At 48.5% G+C, this 21,832-nt stretch overlaps 2 protein-coding genes across 5 annotated transcripts in view; both read left to right on the top strand.

Moving 5' to 3' along the window:
• The window catches only part of LRRIQ1 (leucine rich repeats and IQ motif containing 1), a 170,107-nt gene that overhangs the window by 122,367 nt on the left and 25,908 nt on the right, over positions 1-21,832 (top strand). For all 4 annotated transcript variants that reach the window (XM_043492630.1, XM_043492650.1, XM_043492639.1 and 1 more), the window contains 2 exons: positions 4,339-4,471; positions 6,609-6,669. In XM_043492630.1, the coding sequence (XP_043348565.1) occupies positions 4,339-4,471; positions 6,609-6,669 (194 nt within the window). The remainder of the gene's footprint in view (positions 1-4,338; positions 4,472-6,608; positions 6,670-21,832) is intronic.
• On the top strand, positions 18,308-19,733 carry LOC119860978 (ferritin heavy chain-like; the record flags this gene model as incomplete). The annotated part of the gene is made up of 2 exons (XM_038415253.1): positions 18,308-18,450; positions 19,424-19,733. Coding segments are annotated over exons 1-2 (453 nt in total), but the record flags the coding sequence as incomplete, so codon positions are not given.

The raw sequence follows: 21,832 nt of genomic DNA, 5'->3' as shown, positions 1-21,832 counted from the left end.
CGTGGCAAGTCAATATCTCTGACTTTTTCCTATCTGTAAAATGTGGGCAATAATACTTCACTACCTTAGAGGGTTGTTATATGAATAAATATATTCAAAGATGATAGATAAATTAAAAGGTGCTCATATAACATGGTGACTGGGGGCATATAGGTACCATAGATGGGGAAAAAAATTGCCACTCCAATGATATGCTACTCATATTTTTTTCCAATTGTTTTGCTCCTAAAATGGGTATCTTGTATCTGTAACTTGATGCAAATGTTTATAATCACTTCAAATTATGGATGCTAATGAAAAGAGGTATGCTTTGTTTTGGAGCTACAAATGGTATTGCCATGATACCTGTCTTCTGTTTTTCTTAATGCAGCCTCACAGATTTCAAGAATCTAAATGTTAGATCAAATGCTGGCACAGATGTTACAAAGATTTGATATTCATCCAGCATACAAGAAATGAAAGACTGCTTTCTTTCTAAACCTTGTTTTGGAAATAGTAGCACTGACATTTTGTGGGGGAGTTGAATTATTCCTGTGAATCTGGAAAGTTACAGAGCAGTTAGAATCTTAGTATTTCAGCATTTATGTAGTTTACTTCTGTCTTATTTTTCTTCTATACAATTCACTTGATTAACCATTTGCGTCTGGCTAATGTGCCAGGTGCAGAAGCAAAAAAAAAAAAATCATACTGTTTTGCCGCACATACCTAATACAATATGGCTCCTTTAAAATGTCAGTATTACAAGGTGCCATGCTGATATTTACCAGAGCAATGCTGAATATAAATGCCAAAATGGAGATTGTCATCAGTGAAGGAGTTAAAATGCATCTACTCTTGGAAATAGATACATTCTATAGTTCTCTACTTGTTAATCTTAGTTTTTTCTTTATCAAGGAGTAACAATGGTTCCCAACTTTAGGTACTAATTTTAGTCCTGGTATTCATTGCTAGAATCTCAGTTGTGACTGCCCAAAACCATGGCCAGGTCATGTTTTCTTAACTTTGTTTCTAAGACCATAAAAATCACACAACCTTCTCAGAAGGAAAAAAAAAACCTCCCAGGTAATTTTACTATGAGAAAACTGAGGTGTCTTCTGTAGCTGAGATATGGTATTATATGGAGGGAGGCAGGTTAGGAGTGGAGAGGTAGATTTTCAATTTGTCAGGTACTTGAAGCCATGTGAGTATAAGAGAGCACCCAGAGACAGAGTGCAGGGGAGGGGAACAGCTGCCAAGAAAACTGAAATAGGGGAGGAGGAGTATGGTCTCACAAACGAAAAGTGGGACTGATTTACCAAGATACTGGATTCTGGCCCTATTTGAGTCATCGCTTTTTGAGGATCAGGGAGACCAGAGCATGCTTGCATTACGAGAGGAGAGAGCTGGAGAATGATGGTGGGGGTCAAGGGAAGTCAGGATGTGAAAAGGATGGGATCACTCTAGGGCAGGTGGAAGGATTAGAGGACAGCAGGAGGGGGAGATTGTGGTAGCTCTTATTGATCTTCTCTTTGAAATCTGAACAATAGTGGAGAGGGGGAGAGTTTTAGGAAAGAATCAAAGGTTGCAGTTCTCATTTTACTAGATTCTGGCTATGTATGCTTCAGTTACTTTCTGCAGGACTATTGCTGTTGTGAATGGGTCAAAAAATCTGTGTATGCAGTACTCTGTGTTAACCTTTTCCTTAGTACATTTGTAAGTTTCTGGGTGCTTGTTGGTTTAGAGTTCATTTTCATGGTCAGACATTGTATTCCCTTGAGAAATTTCCATTTTATAGATCTTTCATTCACCTTCGGAAGTTAATTGGGCTCACTGGGAAACTCCTGGACCGTGAGTATGTATTCAGGGCAGCTAGCCTAAGTTGCCACTCACCACTGCCTGTGCTACTGCAGCTACACTACTTTTAATGTGCTGGGAATCACACCCCTAGTTCCAAGAATAGATGTAGCCTAAAAATCCCCACTCAGCACACTGTATACTTTCTAGTTGCCCATCCCCTCACTAGGGGAGCAGCTAAAGTTCTTCTGAGCTGTGGAATGCAAAGGTTCAAAACTACAGATTAAATACAAATAATATTCTAAAATATTATTCTCAACTGTGTTTACCTTGCTCTTAAACTACCAACGTTGAGCTAGGTTCCTAGCACTTTAGTTAGGTGTTAATAGTTAAGCCTCAGGCATTACTTTCCAACTTAATAAGACCAGAGAAATAATTGGCATAAAACTAGAGACCTGAAATCACCTCCATATATTTTTTTATGTTTGAAAGATTCTTCTTAGACCGGACATAATCCTTTAGAGACCCAAGTGAGTTGATCCCTCAATTTGCACCCTCAGTAAGCTGACTACTTAAATAAAGTCATCCTCTAGAGTCCAAGTTCCATGAAAAAGGTTGGACATGCACAATTGTGAGGATATATCATCTAGCCTAGAGAAATTTAATAATAATGATTCAAGAGTCACATTCTGTCACTGTGTAAAGCATAACATGCTGCAATTGTGCGTGCTGATTATTAATTGAGAGCACCTAAAAATCACTATTGTGTTGAGTTTTCTGATCTTAAATGGTTAAAGTACATGTATCATGTAGGTAAAGTGTAATAGAATGAAAGCTTAGAATTGATCCCTTAGTGTGTTTTATTTTAATGTTTCTGAAATTAATTTGGTTTTCTTGTATTGCCTAGTAGTTAGAGCACTGGACTGGGACTGAGGGGTCCTGGGTGTTATATTTCTGGTTCTGCTTCTGGCCCTACTAAGTGACCTTGGTCAAGTCACTTTACCTCCCTGTGCCTTAGTTTCTGCATCTGTAAAATGGGGAATAATGATATTGACCTCCTTTTGTAAAGTGCTTTGAGATCTACTGATGAAAAGTACTAAATAAGAGATAGGTGGTGTTGTTATTTCTCTCTGAATAGTCAAAAATTCCCTTTAACCTGGTATTCCAAGAGTTGTTTATGTTTTGCAAATAGATAGGCCTGATTTTCAAAGATGGTGAATGCCTGTAGCCCCAAATGATTTCAGTGGGATTTGTAGGTGTTCAGTACTTCTGAAAATCAGGCCACAAGCTGTCAGAAAGCTAGAGTCCTAATTTAAGAATGCTATCAGGTAAATAGCATTTTATTACTATTGGTATGTCGGATCCCCAAACACATGATATTTGGTATGGGTGGTTTTGAAGGTTCACAAATGGAACAAGAGTGGTTGATTAACATTTATTAATTTATTATTTTTTTCTACATAAATAAAAAGATTGTAACCTCAAGAAAAATATTCAAGACATTAACACTAGAGATTTAAGTGTGCTGATATATTTTAGGGAGAGACAAGAGAACAGAATTTTCTTATAAATTACTAAGCAGTTCCTGCATAGCATTTGCCCATTTGAGAAAACAAAAACTGTGTTAAATGTAATATGGAAAGTGGCCATTGTGTTAAATAGCAGATGTGATTTAAAAATCAGTTCATACATTTGTCAGTTTAATTACGCACATTTTATCTTGATCATTTCCTTTTTTAAGTAACTGGATGTCAGAATGTTTTGCATTGCTATGAATAAAACAATTGGCAATATTCCCGAGACATAACACAGTCAGTCAGAAATCCAAACCATACACGTAGTAAATAATTAACAATAATTTGGGAAACATAACTTGCCAGTTAAAAAGAGAATGTACTTTTTATTATAGCTTATTGTATATGCTACTTCCTCCCTCACTCTCTGCCCTGCTTTCCCCCCAACACCCAGAGGTAAGTTTCAGCAGTTGTTCCAATTCTTCAGCTAGATTTCCCCCAGAAAAAAAAACCTTTGCTAATACATAGTTAAGATTTATTATCTTAACATGAAATGATTGTTTGGAGGCAGCTGAAGCTGGAGAGTTGGGATCACTATCAGTTGAGGTTTGCCAACTTCTTGTGTGACTTTGGGCAAGTCATGTTTGCTTTGGTTCCCTATTTGGAAAATGAGGATAATAATATTTCCTATCTTATGGGGGCAAAGTAAAGATAAATTCATTAATGTTTGAGAAGCACATAGATGCTGCACTAAGTAGGGCTGTAAGTTCCTAAATAGAATTTTATTTCCCCAACTACTGCAGAAGGATGCTGTGCAATCTTCTCCTTCCAGACTCTTTTCTTCAAAGGGTCAAGATTTTATCCTAAAAAAGAATAATATTTAAAAGTAATCCAGAGGGGTTTGGACTCTTTTCAGGTTAAGTGGATAATTGCTGGTTTGTTGACTTCCTCAAAAGCATCTTCTGATATTTGCAGAGTTTGATGATTAGTCTTTTACTCTCTCTTATTCTCAAATAACAATGGAAGATGAGGATCTCTTTCTCATCCCCAGGCAGGGAAGAAGATATTGTCCACTTGGATACCACTTCAGCTGAGAAATTACAAAGGAGCAAAGAACTTGCATACCAATGGCTTCACACGCAGGTCGGAGATTATGAAGCAACCAGTTTGAGCAATGTTAAATGGTGAGGTCATTGGCTTTTAAATTTGATTTGTGTATGTTAAATACCTCTTGTAAAGTGAAACCTGGGTTTATTGTCCTAAAACAAACATGGCTTTATAGCCAAAAGCCAGCACATCACAATATCAGGTCCCAAACAAGTTTCAGAGTAGCAGTCGTGTTAGTCTGTATCCGCAAAAAGGAAAGGAGGACTTGTGGCACCTTAGAGATTAACAAATTTATTTGAGCATAAGCTTTCATGAGCTTCAGCTCACTTCATCAGATGTACATCCGATGAAGTGAGCTGTAGCTCACAAAAGCTTATGCTCAAATAAATTTTTTAGTCTCTAAGGTATCACAAGTCCTCCTTTTCTTTTTCAGGTCCCAAACAGACTCCCGTTAAAACTGATTTAATAATCCTATGGATCCCTCTTCTGCAACTGATAGGGAATTGGTATGCTACCCAGAATGCAATATCTAATGACAACATACATAAGTAACTTTTCACCACAAATATGAGGAATTGTATCCTATGAAGAATATAGGAAAAATATATGTTCTTCACGTGGGCATAATTTCCTTGTTATGTAATGCATTCAAATTATTTTAGTGTAATAGCTAATTAGATATACTGTACATATGTTGTTAGGATATGTTAAGGAACTAATTAAAACTTTACAAATGGATAATATGTATTTTTATTTTATCTTTGAAACACAGAGAATAAATTAAGAAAATACAACATTGACAAGTCTATAATACATTTGGATAAGGGGTTGTAAATGCCCCTCTGTATTAACTTTGTTTTGGTTACTAACTAGATCAAATACAAGTATAGATTTATTAAAAATATTTTTGCTCCTTAAATGGAGATGTTAACATAAACACAGTGCATTTACCATTTCTTGTTCATAAAGTTAATAGCCAATAAATATTTGGCCATTGAAGTCACTGCGAACTACAGATACTCAGCGCTTTAAAAAAAAATCAAGCTAGTCATCAATATACATGCTAGTATGCTTTATTTAACCCATTTAAGAAGCAAAAATATTAATTTCTGAAGAAAGAAGCTACTGTACTGATATTTTTCACTTAGAAAAAATAACCTCTCTCTACATTGTTAAATTGTGTATATCACATACCTTAATAGTGAGCTTCATGGTCTCCAGGTGTTTAAGGTGATTTTTCACTGCTTTTGATTTTAATGAAAACATTTTGCAAAGGAAACAGGATAATTTTCAAAAGTAAGAAAATATGTCCGCAACAGGAAAATTTTTAAAATGTGAAGTTACCTCTGCAAATGTGCGTATCAGGGTGCTGGAACAATTTTTATAGTGGGGGTGCTGAGAGCCATTGAACCAACTGTAAATCCTATATATGATGGAAATCACTTCAAGTCGGGACATGCGGTAGCACCCCTAGTTCCAGCACTTCTGATGTGTAGGACATTAGTACTAGAGAGACAAGGTGGATGAGGTAATATCTTATTGGACCAACTTCTATTGGTGAGTGAGACAAGCTTTTGCGCTGATACAGAGCTCATCTTTAGGTCTCTGCCACATCTGTCTCTAAGGTGCCACGAGTACTCCTTTTCTATCTGTTTCAGTGTGTCACATCCTTGGACCAACATAGCTACAACACTGCATATCGATATTTTGTCCTGCTCCTATTGAAGTTAGTGACAAAACTCCCATTGACTTCAATGGGAACACAATGTGTAAAACAACTGATAAACAACTTCATTGTGACAGAAGGTAAATATAACAACTGATCTGATAAGATCTGATAATTGTGAGCCTGAACCAAAGCCCTGAAGTCAAAGGGAGTCTTCACTTTCTTCAATGGGTTTGGATCAGAGTCTAAGGCTGTAATTTATGCTCATTCAGCAAACTACTATATTTTTTGTTTCCAGTCATTGATTGATTTGCATTTTGAGAACTACATCTTTGGCTAGCTTGAAATAACTGATGACTATATTTGAGCTACTTAGATGTTTAAAAAATAATATGCCTTGATATAAAATAAAAATAATAATTGATCATATTTAGCTGAATATGTTGCTTTCTCTATTGAGCAATAGTACTTCCAGGAAGGTATCTTATCGAAATCTGTATAGTTAAGATGTTTCTGAAGTATTTGCTCTGGTTTTTATCACTACACAGCAATCGCTTCTTGCCTGACTTAGATCCAGACATACTCAATGGTGGACGAGTTCAGCTAGTGGTAAGATGTTTATTTCACTGTAAAACTTTATAAAATCAGAACTTAAACCTTAATAGCTGATATTCCCAAATGTGTATGCAGTAAGAAAAACAAGCATGATTTTTTTTTCTTGAATATAATCCTTTTATTTAGTCCAAAATTTCCTCTCCTGGGGCTAATCTGCCTGAGATCTAGGGGGCCAGTCTCTGTTGCCTCTACTGGTTCAGAGGTGTTAGGGTGTGGGTCAGACTCGGGTGCTTCTCCTTCCTGGGTGGCCTCCTTTTCAGCTACTCAGGACCGCCTACCTACGAGAGCGATCCTCTGGCTTTGGGCCAATATTCAGGTTCCCAAGGCCTTAGCTGCCCTTCTTTCCCTTTTTGTCTTTCTACGCTGTCTGGGAGTGGAGAACAAGTCTGGGGATATTTCAGAGCAGGTTGGGGGTTGACAGTCTACTGTGGATGCCTCACTACTTTCAGGGCTTCCCCCTTTCTCCAGTTCCCCTACCGGGAGTAAGTCTCCAAACCCTGGGAAGTCCCAGTGGTGTTCCCTTGAATCTCAATTTTTACTGGGATGGTGGGGTAATAACCAACTGTCCCATGGACGCATGTTATCCCCGTACACTTAGCCCACAGCAGCTGACTACACTTTACGAGCTTCCCCGAGACAAGCTTGATAGCACTCCCCGAATCAACCAGTGCTGTGGTCTCTACCCCATTTAGCTTCACTGGTGTAGTGTACATATGTGGGGTTAGTGAGACCCCCCCACAAGGTGGATTAGGGAGTATGGGTCTGCCCAGTTCCCTAGGTTACACTGCATAGGCTCCTCGGCATTGGGACACTTTGCAGCTATGTGTCCCCACTCCCCGCAGGCGTAACATCTGTATGGAGCCCTAGGCATTCCCCGGTCTCTTGGTTTGGGTAGTCTAACATCACAATCCTCTTCCCCCTCAGTGCTCCTACTCTTTGTGGCTTCTGGTGGGCCTTCAACCCCTCTCTTTTTTCACCTGGGTTCTCCTGGTGGCCCAGTCACCCGAGCTCTAGGGCTTGGTGCTGCTAGTTGAACCCGGGGTGCTTCTTCCTTAAATGGTCAAGTCAGCTCCCTCGCCGTCCTTCGCCTTTCTACCAGTGCAACAACCTCAACGTAGGTGGAGGGTTCATTCTGGCTTACCCAGGCACGAAGGTCTGGCGATAGTCCTCTCATGTACCGGTCGATGACCAGAACCTCTAGTATCTCCTCCAGACTCCTGGACTCAGTTCGTAACCACTTTCGTGCAAGATGGATGAGGTCATATAATTGGGACTGCGGGGTTTTGTTTTCCTGGTACCTCCACTCATGATATCGCTGGGCCCGCACTGCGGTCGTTACCCCAGATCTGGCCAGGATCTCTGCTTTCAGCTGGGGGTAGTCTGCCACAGCCTCTTCAGGCAAATCATAGAAGGCCTTCTGGGCCTCCACACACAGGAATGGAGTGAGGATGCCAGACCAGTGTTCTCGGGGCCAAGCCTCCCGCAGGGCTGTCCTCTTAAAGGCCAGGAGATATGCCTCTACATCATCCTCCCGCGTCATTTTCTGGAGCCAATTGCTGGCCCGCATGATCTGCATCCCATCATGGCCGCAGTTCAGCTCTATAAGGGCCTTTACCTGGTTTACCAGTTCCCGCAACATAGCCCGGTCTTGAGCAGCCTGGTCCATCAGCAGGCGATTAATCTCTTGCTGCAGCTGCACTGCCTTCTGTTTGGGCGGCTGCCTGGATACGAGTAGCCTCCTGCTGGGCAGCCGTGGCTTGTTTCAGTACCCGCACTACCTCCTCCATTGTGGTGGGAAAAAAATAAAAATAGACCCTCTTCCTTTTTCTTTTTTTTCCTTCCTTCCAAACACCCTTCTTCTTCTGCTGTGCTGTAAACACCAGATCCCACTTCCGACACCAATTGTGACAAAATTCCTGCTCTACCTTGGTGGGTCTTGCGCTAATTGGCAATTAGCTCACCTTGGAGCTTCACAGCAGCCCTCAGCTTGCCCATTTTTATGAACCCACAGTCCAGGTTGACTCCTCCTGTGTCTGACCAGGAGTTGGGAGGATTTGGGGGGAACCCAGGCCCGCCCTCTACTCCGGGTTCTAGCCCAGGGCCCTGTGGAATGCAGCTGTCTAGAGTGCCTCCTGGAACAGCTGTGCGACAGCTACAACTCCTTGGGTTACTTCCCCATGGCCTCCTGCCAACACCTTCTTTATCCTCACCGTAGAACCTTCCTCCTGGTGTCTGATAATGCTTGTACATCTCAATCCTCCAACAGTCCGCGTTCTCACTCTCAGCTCCTAGTGCCTCTTGCTCCCAGCTCCTCACACGCACACCACAAACTGAAGTAAGCTCCTTTTTAAAACCCAGGTGCCCTAATTAGCCTGCCTTAATTGATTCTAGCAGCTTCTTGATTGGCAGCAGGTGTTCTAATCAGCCTGTCTTAATTGTCTCCAGAAGGTTCCTGATTGTTCTGGAACCTTCCCTGTTCCCTTACCCCAGGAAAAGGGACCTGCTTAATTTGGGACCAAGATCTATCTTTGATTACTCTGCTGCCTCCCTCTGGCCTGGCGGAAGAGAGCTGCTGCTGGTGCTGCTGCTGGGCCCTAGGCTCTGCCTGCTTCTACTACTATTGCTGCTTTAGCTGGTCCCCTGGCTAGGCCAGACACCACTCACCCCCCTTCTCTGCTACCTGGTTGCTGGCTGGCTGCTGGACTCCCCACCCTTGGGTGCTATTACTGCTCCAACTGCAGGCCCTTGGGGGGGCCTGCTGGCCTGCTCCCCAGAGGAGGAGAGTGAGGGACCCCAGCTGTTGCTGCTGTGGATACCACCACCACCACCACCACCTGAGAGGGGTCCTTTCTGCCTCCCTGGACCACCACCTGGAGTTCCTGGAGCTGCTGCTACTGCGGAGTCTGCTGCCTGGAGCTGCTGAAGCCCCAAGGAGGAGAAGAAGAGGATCATCTACCAGTGGGAGAGCACCTAGAGACTTTGCAGACGACCATGGAGGGGGCCCCAAGACTGAGTAACTTTCAAACTGTGCTCTTGTGGTGGGGGTCTTGACCATGTTCCACAGGGGGTGTGGCGTGGAGCTGCCCCCTGATCCATCTGTGTGTCCCCCCCAACCCCCACCACTATTACCACCACCACTGCCCCCTCCACCACCCCCATTAGCTGTATACCTTCTGCCTCAGGTCCTGCTTCTGGACTCAGCTGTTTGCTTGACTTGCCACGCCCTATTTTCACCCTTTGGCCCAGAAGCAGCAACCAGCCTAAACAGACATTGTGCAAGCGCACGTGGGTGCAGGTGTCCCCCCCAGACTGCCCACCCCACAGCTTTGCCCTTGCAACCTGCCCCATTTGCCACTTGCAGCTTTTCCCCACCCCCTCTTTTGCCCCAGCCCCCGCTTACTAGCTTCAGTTTGTTTGCCTGCCCCGCCCTTTCCCTCTGCGGCCTTTGTTTGTTTACCCCGCCCCAGCCTCTGAAGCTAGCCCCTTGGTTTCTCTGCCCTAACTCCAGCCCGCTTGGCCCCTTGCTCCGTGCGCCCATGCCCCCTCCCATGCGCTTGTGCCACTCCCCATTTTAGTTTCAACCCTCTTTGCTGCACCCCCAATGTTGTTATATCCCCCCCTCCACTAGTGCAGCTAGAGGAGCCGGAATTCCACTCTGTATCGGCGACTGACCCCTAACCCCTGATTGCCCCTGTCCAGCCCACCCCTTTTGGTGCCCTCCTCCCCTGCCTGCAGCCTAGCGGGGAGGAGTGGTCGACCTCCTTCCCCTCTCCCCTCCTCCTTCTGGTGTCTCCCCTTCCCTCCCTGCTCATGATGGCGGGGGATGAGACGGGTGGGGCCCCTCCAGCAGCCCAAGCTGCCCCTTCCCCGCCTGCCCCTCTGTCACCCCCCCAAGCTTCTATATCCGCTGCCGAACCATCTGCCACTGCCCCCGCTGGGGCACCAGCAGCGATGGACACCGGGGTGATCTCCACTGCTGCCACGTCTCTCACCTCCTCAGATTCGGGGGGAGCCCCCCCAGCCGGCGGGAAGAGCCAGGGGAAGAAGAAGGGGAAGGACCCCGCTAAAAAGACCAGGCCCTCCATGGCAGGGGCTGCCCCCAATGCCCCAACCCCACCACCAGCTGGGACATTCCTCCCCGCTGTTCCCTCCACCAGCTCTGCGGGTGTCCCTCCCCCGGCCCCCAAGGCTTACGCCCAGGTGGTGGCAGCCCCCCCGCCTGCCGCTACGTCATCTCTCCCGTCCACCGCCTCCGCTACCATCTATAGCGGCCGGGGCCGCTTTCCCACCATGACCAGGAAGCATGGCGTCCGTTGCCTCCTGGTGCCTGCCTCACCCCACGTGGAGATCTATGTGCAGGCGTTGGCGAGGGTGGTGGGGCCCACGGCCATTGTGGCGGCCTCCAAAATGTATGGCAAGGTTGTCTTCTTCTTAGCATCAGAGGCTACCGCCCAGGAGGCAGTGGAGAAGGGCCTGGCAGTAGGGGGCGTGTTCATCCCCTTAGAGCCGCTAGAGGACCTGGGCGTCCGCCTGGTCCTGACCTCCGTCCCTCCCTTTCTTCCCAATGCCGCCCTGTTACCCGCCCTCTCTACCCTGGGGAAACCCATCTCTGTCATCAGCCCTCTCCCGTTGGGCTGCAAAGACCCCGCCCTCAGTCACGTCCTCTCGTTCTGCCAGCAAGTGCAGCTTCAACTGCCACTGGCGGCGCGTGATGGAGAGGCGCTGGAGGGGTCCATCCTAGTCCCCTACCAGGGGGCCCATTACCGGGTGCATTATTCCATGGGGAAGGCCCGGTGCTACCTCTGCCGGGCGATGGGGCACGTCCAGAGGGACTGCCCCTTGGCCCAGCACGGAGGGGCATCCGGGACCCCCGAGCCCGGGCAGGGCACCAGACCCGTCATCGCTGGCTACCCTGGCTGCCCGGCATCCGAAACCACCCCTCCTCCTTCCCAGTCCACCATTGCTCCCGCTCGGGCCCAAGGGGCCCCTCCCCAACTATGCCCAGACGAGCGGGAGAGCCCCGCCCCCGCTGCTTGCAATCTGGCGGGGCCTGTGGAGGAGGGTGCAGCAGGGACACCACCGGGCATGAGAGAGGGCCTGCCCCAAGGGGAATCTTCCCTCCCTTGTGCTGCCCCACCGTTATCCCCTCGAGTCCCTGAGCCATCGCCTCTGCCCCCTGACACGACCACTGCTAGCCAGCCCCCGGATGATGCCATGGAGGGCTGGGCCCTAGTCCAGCGGAAGCGGGGCAAGCGGAAGGCTCGAGCTCTGCTCCTCCCATCAGATGCAGAGGCCCCCCCGGAAGACCAGGAAGGGGGGCACCGATGCCGAGCCTTCCGCTTTACCCACAGGTGTGTTCCATCCACCGGTGCCGGCTGGGGAAGACGTGGCAGCACTGGAAGGCAGTATCTCCCCTCCACGGGAGTCCCTCCCATCTGAGGCCCCCGAGGAAGCCCCCCCGCCCTGGTGCCATCTGAAACCTCAGTGTGCCCCGAGGCGACCGTCGCATCAGGTGCCGGCGGGGAGAATCCCGGGGTGGCGGAAAATGATTTCCTGTCCATATATGAGGAGATCGAGGCCCTGCGTCTGACCGTGGTCACCCAGGGGGAGGATGACTCTATGCCAGCGGGCCTCGATCTGGGCGACTTCACTCCAGCCCCACTTTTCCCATGTTCCCTCCCCCTAACCGTTGCTTCTGCTCCCACCTCTGAGGAGCCCCTGGACTCCTCCATCAACCCGGCTGCAGATGGCACCCCGCTGAGGGCCGCCGAGCCTGTTCAGGCTATGGCCAGTTCCACGCGGCCAGGACCTGAGCCACCGGGAGCACCCCTCATTGGTGAGGAGCATTCGACCTCCTTCCCGGGAGGGGGCCCTACAGAAGAGAGTCCATCTCCTGATGTCGTGGCTGCCAAATCCACCATAGAGCCTGCGCCCGACATCACTGAGAGCCCTCTCCCCACCCATAATCTCGCCTCTAACCCTGCCCCTATCCCGTCCACCTCCCGAGATGTTATTGCCGCCCTGGGGCTGTTTCCTTCCCTTTTCCAATCGATGCCCCCCAGGGAGCGGACTTTGTGTTTACCCGTCCCGACCTACCAGGGGCTGCTATCCTCCTTCCGCCGCCCCTTATCACCCCAGGGTTCGAGGCGGGTCTAGTGGCGCCAACCCATCAGGAGCCCCGGCGGGGGTCCACACCCTGTTTGCCCATCTCGGTAGGCCACGGGGCTGTACCAAGGGCCCCGTCAGGGAGTAACCAGGAGACTGTTATCCCAGCCCCTCATGCGCTGCGAGAGGAGTTGCGGGAGTTTTTAGAAGACGTCCGTGGCTCCCGCAAAGTACAAAGTACAGCTTGCTCTCCAGCGATGGGGGGACTTTAATCAAATCCTCCGGGCCACAAGGGCCCTCATGGGGGAGGGTAAAATACCGGGAGGCAGGGCGCCACGGCCTACCAGCAGGTCCGCCTCTTCCGTGACTCCTTACTCACCTACGGGGTAGGTCACGGACTGCTGCGCAGCCCGTCGGGAGCCGCGAGCGTCCCTGCTGGCGAGGATCCCCCCCAGCCCTCCTCATGGCACCTCTTACCATTGCAACATTGAACACCCGTGGCTGGGTGGGTCTCCTCAGGTCCCAGGTGCTCTCCTTCCTTCGGGGGGGGGGGTGGGTACTCTGTGGTTTTCCTGCAGGAGACCCATACGGATCTGACCGCCGAAGACAGCTGGCAGCTGGACTGGGGGGACAGGGTCTGCTTTAGCCATCTCATAGTTCGTACGGCTGAAGTGGTGACCCTGTTCTCCCCCGACCTACGGCCCGAGGTGCTGGGGGTCGCCGAGGCTGTGCCTGGCCGTGCCTGGCCGCCTGCTGCACCTCCGGGTCCACATGGAGAGGCTCATAGTTAACCTCATTAACATCTATGCCCCGGCAGCGAGCCCGGAGCAGCTACAATTCTATCAGCAGGCATCCGCCTTCCTCGGCATCTTGGATCCTCAGGAGTGCCTGGTCCTGGGAGGGGACTTTAACATCACCCTTGAGGAGCGGTACAGCTCGGGGACCGAGCAGAGCCCGGCCACCACCGCCGTCCTCCAGGAGATAGTCAAACACCACTCCCTCGTAGACGTCTGGCGCGACCACCACCCGGATGACACTTCCACGTTCACCTTTGTCCGGGTGGAGGCCCATCGGTCGCACCACTCCCAGTTGGACCGCATTTATTTATCAAGCTTCCATCTCTCACGAACCCACTTCTCCAGCATCCGGCCGGCCCCATTTTCTGACCATCATTTAGCCACCATGACGGGCTCCCTCTGCGCGGAGAGGCCGGGGCCGGCCTATTGGCATTTTAACAACAGCTTGCTGGAGGATGCGGGCTTCGTGGCATCCTTCCGGGAGTTCTGGCTGGCCTGGCGAGGGCAGCGGCGTGCCTTTCCCTCATCGCGGTGGTGGTGGGACCTAGGGAAGGTGCGCGCCCGGCTCTTCTGCCATGACTACACCCGGGGCGCCAGCCAACGGAGGGATGCGGCGATAGAGCAGTTGGAACGGGAGGTTTCCAGAGCTGGAAAGGCATCTGGCCGGCAGCCCCAAGGATCCACCCCTCTGCGGAGCGTGCTAGGAGGAGCTCCGGGCCCTCAAGGACCATTGGGCCCAGGGTGCCTTTGTTCGATCCCGCATCCGTCTCCTTCGGGAGATTCGGGCTCCCGCTTCTTCTACGCCCTGGAGAAAAAGAGGGGGGCCAAGAAACTTGTCATCTGCCTTCTGGCAGAAGACGGCACCCCCCTCACGGATCAAGTGGAGATGTGCGGGAGTACGAGAGCTTTCTATGCGAGTCTTTTCTCCCCGGATCCGACCAATCCTAACGCTTACAGAGTGCTCTGGGACGGACTCCCGACGGTCAGCGCGGGCGACCGAGACCAGCTAGAGCTGCCCCTCACTCTGGCCAAGTTCTCGGAATCCCTCCGTCACATGCCCACTAATAAATCTCTGGGCATGGACGGGCTGACCGTGCAATTCTACCGCGTGTTCTGGGACGTCCTCGCCCAGACCTAGTCACTGTCTGGGCCGAGTCTTTGCAGGGCGGGGTCCTCCCTCTTTCGTGCAGGTGAGGCGTGCTCGCCTTATTGCCGAAGAAGGGGACCTCCATGATTTATAAAATTGGCGTCCTGTCTCACTCCTCAGCACAGACTACAAAGTCGTGGCAAAAGCAATCTCGCTGTGATTAGGGTCCATGCTGGCAGACGTGATCCACCCAGACCAGACCTACACCGTCCCAGGCCACAGCATCTTCGACAACCTATATCTGGTCCGGGACCTTTTGGAACTCAGGTGTAGGGATAGTCTGTCATTCACCCTCCTGTCCTTAGATCAGGAGAAGGTGTTTGACAGGGTGAATCATGGGTATCTCCTGAGCAATCTGTAAGCGTTTGGCTTCGGACCCCAGTTTGTGGGTTTTCTCCGGGCGCTGTACGCCTCCGCAGAGTGTCTGGTCAACCTCAACTGGACCCTGACCAAACCGGTCAGCTTCGGGCGAGGAGTACGGCAGGGGTGCCCCCTCTCGGGCCAGCTGTATGCTCTGGCGATCTAGCCCTTCCTCTGTCTCCTCCGAAGGAGGTTGACAGGTTGGTGCTGCGGGAGCCAGAGCTGTGGCTGGTCCTGTCGGCGTACGCTGATGATGTGCTCCTCGTGGTCCAGGACCCGGGCGACTTGGCGTGGGTGGAGGCTTGCCAGGCCATCTATTTGGCAGTCTCCTCCGCGTGGGTCAACTGGGTCAAGAGCTCTGGCTTGGTGGTAGGGGACTGGCAGCAGGCGAGCTCCCTCCCACCCGTGTTTCAGGCCATCCGATGGAGCACGGATCTGCTGCTCTATCTCAGCGTTTACCTTTCTGCCACGCATCCCTCTTCGCCGGATAACTGGCAGAATTTAGAGGGCGGGGTGATAGAGCGGTTCCGGAAATGGACAGGACTACTCCAGTGTCTCTCCCTTCAATGGAGAGCGCTGGTGCTTAATCAACTAGTCCTGTCCATGCTCTGCTACCGGCTCAACACTCTGGTCCCGTCCCCGGGTTTCCTGGCCAACCTCCGGACATCGATTCTGGAGTTCTTTTGGTCAGGACTGCACTGGGTCCCTGCAGGGGTTCTCCATCTACCTCTGGAGGAGGGAGGGCAGGGCCTCAAATGTCTGCTTACTCAGGTCCCTGTCTTCCGCCTCCAGACCCTGCAGAGGCTCCTTTATGGTGCAGGTAGTCCGGCGTGGAGTATACTGGCGCACGCCTTCCTGCGCCGCTTCCGAGGGCTCCGATACGACCGACAGCTCCTTTATCTCCATCCGAGAGGCCTTCCGCGAGACCCCTCTGGGCTGCCAGTCTTCTACCAGGACCTCTTCCGGACCTGGAAACTCTTTTCAACAACCAGGTCCGTGGCGGCCACCGAGGGGGCAGATCTCCTCGCGGAGCCCCTGCTATACAACCCCCTGTTCTGTGTGCAGGTGGCGGAGTCCCACTCGGTGTGCCAGAGATTGGTCCTGGCAGAAGTCACAAGAGTTGGAGACCTCCTGGACTATGACGGGGGAGACTGGCTGGATCCCCTGACGCTCGCTCAGCGCATGGGGCTCTCCAGACCTTGTACTCCCCGATGCATACTTCAGGAAGTGAAGGCTGCTTTGCCACCCGCTGCGCAGGTTTATCTCGACCGGGTCCTGCACGAGGGCACGCCCCGCCCACCCTCTACCCCAGGCCCGCTGGACCTTTTAATTGGTACCCCTGCCCCGTGGACCCAACCGACCCACTCACCCCTTCACTGTAAGCTGGCTGCACAAGATGCAGCCGGTCTGCTTTCAAACCGCACCAAGAAAACATCTCTACACGCTCGTGCTCCACACCCTTCACGCCCTCACCCTCGTGTCCCACCCCAATATAAAATGGCGGGACCTCCTGCCACCTTTGGAGGGTGAGGAGCCCCGGTGGGCCAGCCTATATTCCACCTTAGTCCCGAGGCCCGCCGGTGATGTCAGTTGGCAGCTCCTTCACGGAGCCATGAGCACGGGCGTGTTCTTGGCGCAGTTCACCTCAATCCCAGACACCTGCCCCTTTTGCGGCGTGAGGGATACCCTGGCACATATATACCTGGAGTGTGCCAGGCTGCAGCCCTATTCCGGCTCCTCACCAGTATTTTATTACGGTTTGGTTGCTCTTTTCCCCTCACCTTCTTATTTATGCACTGCGTATCCATGGTCCCACAAAGTCACAGGATCTCCTGGTCAATCTCCTCCTGGCCCTAGCTAAAATGGCCATCTATAAAACCAGAGTGAGGAGGTTGGCCGATGGAGTCTCTTGTGACTGTGGGGCCTATTTCTGATCCTCTGTCCATTCACGTATCCAGGCAGAGTTCCTCTGGGCGGCGTCCTCTGACTCCCTTGATGCCTTTGAGGAGCAGTGGGCGCTGTCCGGGGTTCTCTGCTCGGTGTCCCCGTCCGGTTCCCTTCGTTTGACTCTTTGACCACACTCCTGTCTCTGTTATTTTATTAGTTGTCTCCCGGAATTTTTTGGTTTCTAGGTCCTGTGGATCCCCCTTTTAGGTTGCGGGGGGGATCCTTTAGCAGTGGACGGGCCTTGCCCGCCCACTTCCCGGATCCCAATACCATTACTCTCCTATAGCCATCTGGCCCAACCCTGTCACAGTACATTAACTTTCTTGTATTTTAATTGTTGAAACTTGAATATGTTCCTAATATGTTTATAATGTAATTCTGTTAAAGGCTAAAAAAATAACATTTAGCAGTTCTCATAAAGAAAAAGGAGGGCAAATTTCAGGTAAAAGAGAAAATGTTCCCATCAGAAAAGCAGGGCATGGTATCCATAAAATATCATTGGGCTTGGCAAAGTTCAGTTTTTATTTTTGATAATTTTGATGGATAATATCAATATTTATTTGCAAACATTTTTAATTTTTTCCTTCAATTTAAGTTTTCATAGTTGTGCAGAATTATGGGCGGGGGGGTTATTTAATGACAGCAGACATTGAGACTCAAAATTTAAAGCTTTATACTGTTAAAATACAAATTGCCAATGTCACTTTTCAAAATTCACAAACTCAACTAATTTCTCAAGCAGTATTTTTCTTACTTAGCTTGTCTGTAAATTTTGATGATTATCATTGGAAGTATTTTTCTGTGTGTACGGTGAAATGGATGTTTACCAACATTTTATCAATAAAAATCTAATCCTTCCACGTCTGAATACCATAGCAAAAAAATGAAGTCCTAATCTTCTGGTTGCAAAAGCAGCTTTGTCTAGTACATTGTTTTGAGTCTTCAAGACAGACTGAAGAATTTATACCAAACTCCTAATTCACCAATGTACTTTAAATACATGACTGACTTTAAGCACATAAGTAGTTGCATTGACTTCATGTTTAATCTAAGCATATTAAATTAGGCATGTGCTTAAGAACTGTACTGAATTGGGGTATTAGAGTGCACTTCCTTTTTCATCTTAACAAGGTGTTTATTACCTGTTGTGATAATTGGGCTGACAAATTTACCCTAATTGTAATCTCAATTGTAAAAAGTTATGAAAGTTCATAAGATACTACAGTAATCTATAATAGTAAATGTTGATTGAGAGTAGGTCAAGTTGTTTTCAGTAATGAATGTTACAAACAGATGCAAGAGAACCCGACAGACTACATTAGTCCAAACAAACAAAAAAAAAGGCAACTGGATATATCTCAAGGACTGTGTTGAAATCACAAAAGATGTGGAACCAGAAATTAATGAGCCAGAATTAGTGTATCCGATATTAGGCCTAACTGGTAAACACAATAATGGGCTATTCTACCTACCATTCTCTTTGTGGGTCCTTGAAGAAAACTTTGGGGAGAGAATGGAATTAAAGACAGAGGTTACTACAGCAAGCTTCACCATCATGGCTGCCACCCTGGGCTTTTGTCATCCAAATCCTGAGAGATGTCCTGACCAGACCGGGCCAGAGAGTGGGATCCAGATCATGGTGCCACCCCCGCGAGCAGCTTCAGCTGAATCGCAAATCCACCTGAGATAAAACTGGATCATATTTTGACAACAGCAAAAACAACAACAGCTCCAGTCGATTTCATCTAACTTCTTCTCTTTCTCCCTACCCCCAAAGTATGGTTATTACCTCTTGGATACCACCTAAGAGACTTCCAAACAAGGGTTTTTTTCCTTCTAAAAACTCTCTCCAGCTAAAGAAAAAGGGAACAATAAATATTAAAATGAAAGCTTTATTTAATACTTTACTTTACAAATGTTTTAACAGTTTTTCCTTCTTTCCTTTTGCTTTACTAAAAAGCTAAAAGGACTTTTAATAGTCTGTTTGCCTGGGTACTAATCAGGCTGAGGTCTTTGTATATCAGACATTGTACTTTGTTTAACACTGTTTAATGTTCCACAGGGACTGGGTTATGGTAACACCTTTGGCCCATTTATTCCATCTAAATTAATACATCGTATCTCCAAATAATTATGTTGTTAACTACTTAATTACTGATTATCATACCAAAAACATCCATATATCTTTTACATGTATAGATAGCCTTTTCTCTCAGAAGATTTGAAAATTTAACAAAATAATAATCAAATGTACAAATCTACAGCTATATTCAATCCAGATAGACTTTCCTGTGGAGTCAAAAAAAAATTTCAATTAATTTGAAAAGATGTTTTATAAAATAAGGCCAAGGGTGAAATAGGGAAAAAGTTAAATGTAGTGTCATGAATTCAGGGGAGATGCTTACTACTATCAGATCAACCTGGAGCTCTACACCTCCTACGTGTACCTCAGCATGTCTTTCTATTTTGACCGGGCTGATGTGGCTCTCAAGAACTTTGCCAAGTATTTCCTGCACCAGTCCCACAAGGAGCATGAGCACGCTGAAAAACTCATGAAGCTGCAGAACGAGAGGGGCGGTCGCATCTTTTTGCAGGACATCAAGAAACCAGATTGTGGTGATTGGAAGAATGGGTTGACAGCAATGAAGTCTGCCTTGCACCTGGAAAAGAATGTGAACCAGTCACTCCTTGACCTGCACAAGCTGGCAACTGACAATACTCTTAGCCCAGCGGAAGAATCTGTCCTATCTCGGGGCCTCTCCTTTTGCCCCTCCACCCCCACGAACATGATACAGTTCTGTGGTGACCTAGAATCCTATTTTCAACGTCTCAGACTCAAGGAATATTTCCAACACACCTCTGACCAACATATTAACCCACAGAGACCTTCCTGCCAACACTACAAAAAGAAGGATTCTAGGTGGACTCCTCCTGAAGGTCGAAACAGCAGCCTGGATTTCTACATAGACTGCTTCCGCCGACGTGCACGAGCTGAAATTGTGGAAAGCAGCATCGCTTACCCCATAACCTCAGCCATGCAGAACACAGTGCCATCCACAGCCTCAGAAACAACTCTGACATCATAATCAAAAAGGCTGACAAAGGAGGTGCTGTCGTCATCATGAATAGGTCAGAGTATGAACAAGAGGCTACTAGGCAGCTCTCCAACACCACTTTCTACAAGCCATTACCCTCTGATCCCACTGAGAGTTACCAAAAGAAACTACAGCATTTGCTCAAGAAACTCCCTGAAAAAGCACAAGAACAAATCCGCACAGACACACCCCTGGAGCCAGGACCTGGGGTATTCTATCTGCTACCCAAGATCCATAAACCTGGAAATCCTGGACGCCCCATCATCTCAGGCATTGGCACCCTGACAGCAGGATTGTCTGGCTATGTAGACTCCCTCCTCAGGCCCTTCATTACCAGCACTCCCAGCTATCTTCGAGACACCACCGATTTCCTGAGGAAACTACAGTCCATTGGTGATCTTCCTAAAAACACCATCCTAGCCACTATGGATGTAGAAGCCCTCTACACCAACATTCCACACAAAGATGGACTACAAGCCGTCAGGAACAGTATCCCCGATACTGTCACGGCTAACCTGGTGGCAGAACTTTGTGACTTTGTCCTGACCCATAACTATTTCACATTTGGTGACAATGTATACCTTCAAATCAGCGGCACTGCGATGGGTACCCGCATGGCCCCACAGTATGCCAACATTTTTATGGCTGACTTAGAACAACGCTTCCTCAGCTCTCGTCCCCTAATGCCCCTACTCTACTTGCGCTACATTGATGACATCTTCATCATCTGGACCCATGGAAAAGAAGCTCTTGAGGAATTCCACCATGATTTCAACAATTTCCATCCCACCATCAACCTCAGCCTGGACCAGTCCACACAAGAGATCCACTTCCTGGACACTACGGTGCTAATAAGCGATGGTCACATAAACACCACCCTATATCGGAAACCTACTGACCGCTATTCCTACCTACATGCCTCTAGCTTTCATCCAGATCATACCACTCGATCCATTGTCTACAGCCAAGCGCTACGATATAACCGCATTTGCTCCAACCCCTCAGACAGAGACAAACACCTACAAGATCTCTATCATGCATTCCTACAACTACAGTACCCACCTGCTGAAGTGAAGAAACAGATTGACAGAGCCAGAAGAGTACCCAGAAGTCACCTACTACAGGACAGGCCCAACAAAGAAAAGAACAGAACGCCACTAGCCATCACCTTCAGCCCCCAACTAAAACCCCTCCAACGCATCATCAAGGATCTACAACCTATCCTGAAGGACGAGCCATCGCTCTCTCAGATCTTGGGAGACAGACCAGTCCTTGCTTACAGACAGCCCCCCAATCTGAAGCAAATACTCACCAGCAACCACACACCACACAACAGAACCACTAACCCAGGAACCTATCCTTGCAACAAAGCCCGTTGCCAACTCTGTCCACATATCTATTCAGGGGATACCATCATAGGGCCTAATCACATCAGCCACACTATCAGAGGCTCGTTCACCTGCGCATCTACCAATGTGATATATGCCATCATGTGCCAGCAATGCCCCTCTGCCATGTACATTGGCCAAACTGGACAGTCTCTACGTAAAAGAATGAATGGACACAAATCAGACGTCAAGAATTATAACATTCAAAAACCAGTTGGAGAACACTTCAATCTCTCTGGTCACTCGATCACAGACCTAAGAGTGGCTATACTTCAACAAAAAAGCTTCAAAAACAGACTCCAACGAGAGACTGCTGAA

Source organism: Dermochelys coriacea, chromosome 1 (genome assembly GCF_009764565.3).
Source record: "Dermochelys coriacea isolate rDerCor1 chromosome 1, rDerCor1.pri.v4, whole genome shotgun sequence".
Lineage (NCBI taxonomy): Eukaryota > Metazoa > Chordata > Testudines > Dermochelyidae > Dermochelys > Dermochelys coriacea.
The sequence above is the reverse complement of the archived record's forward strand: the minus strand, read 5'-3'. Positions and strand labels throughout refer to the sequence as shown.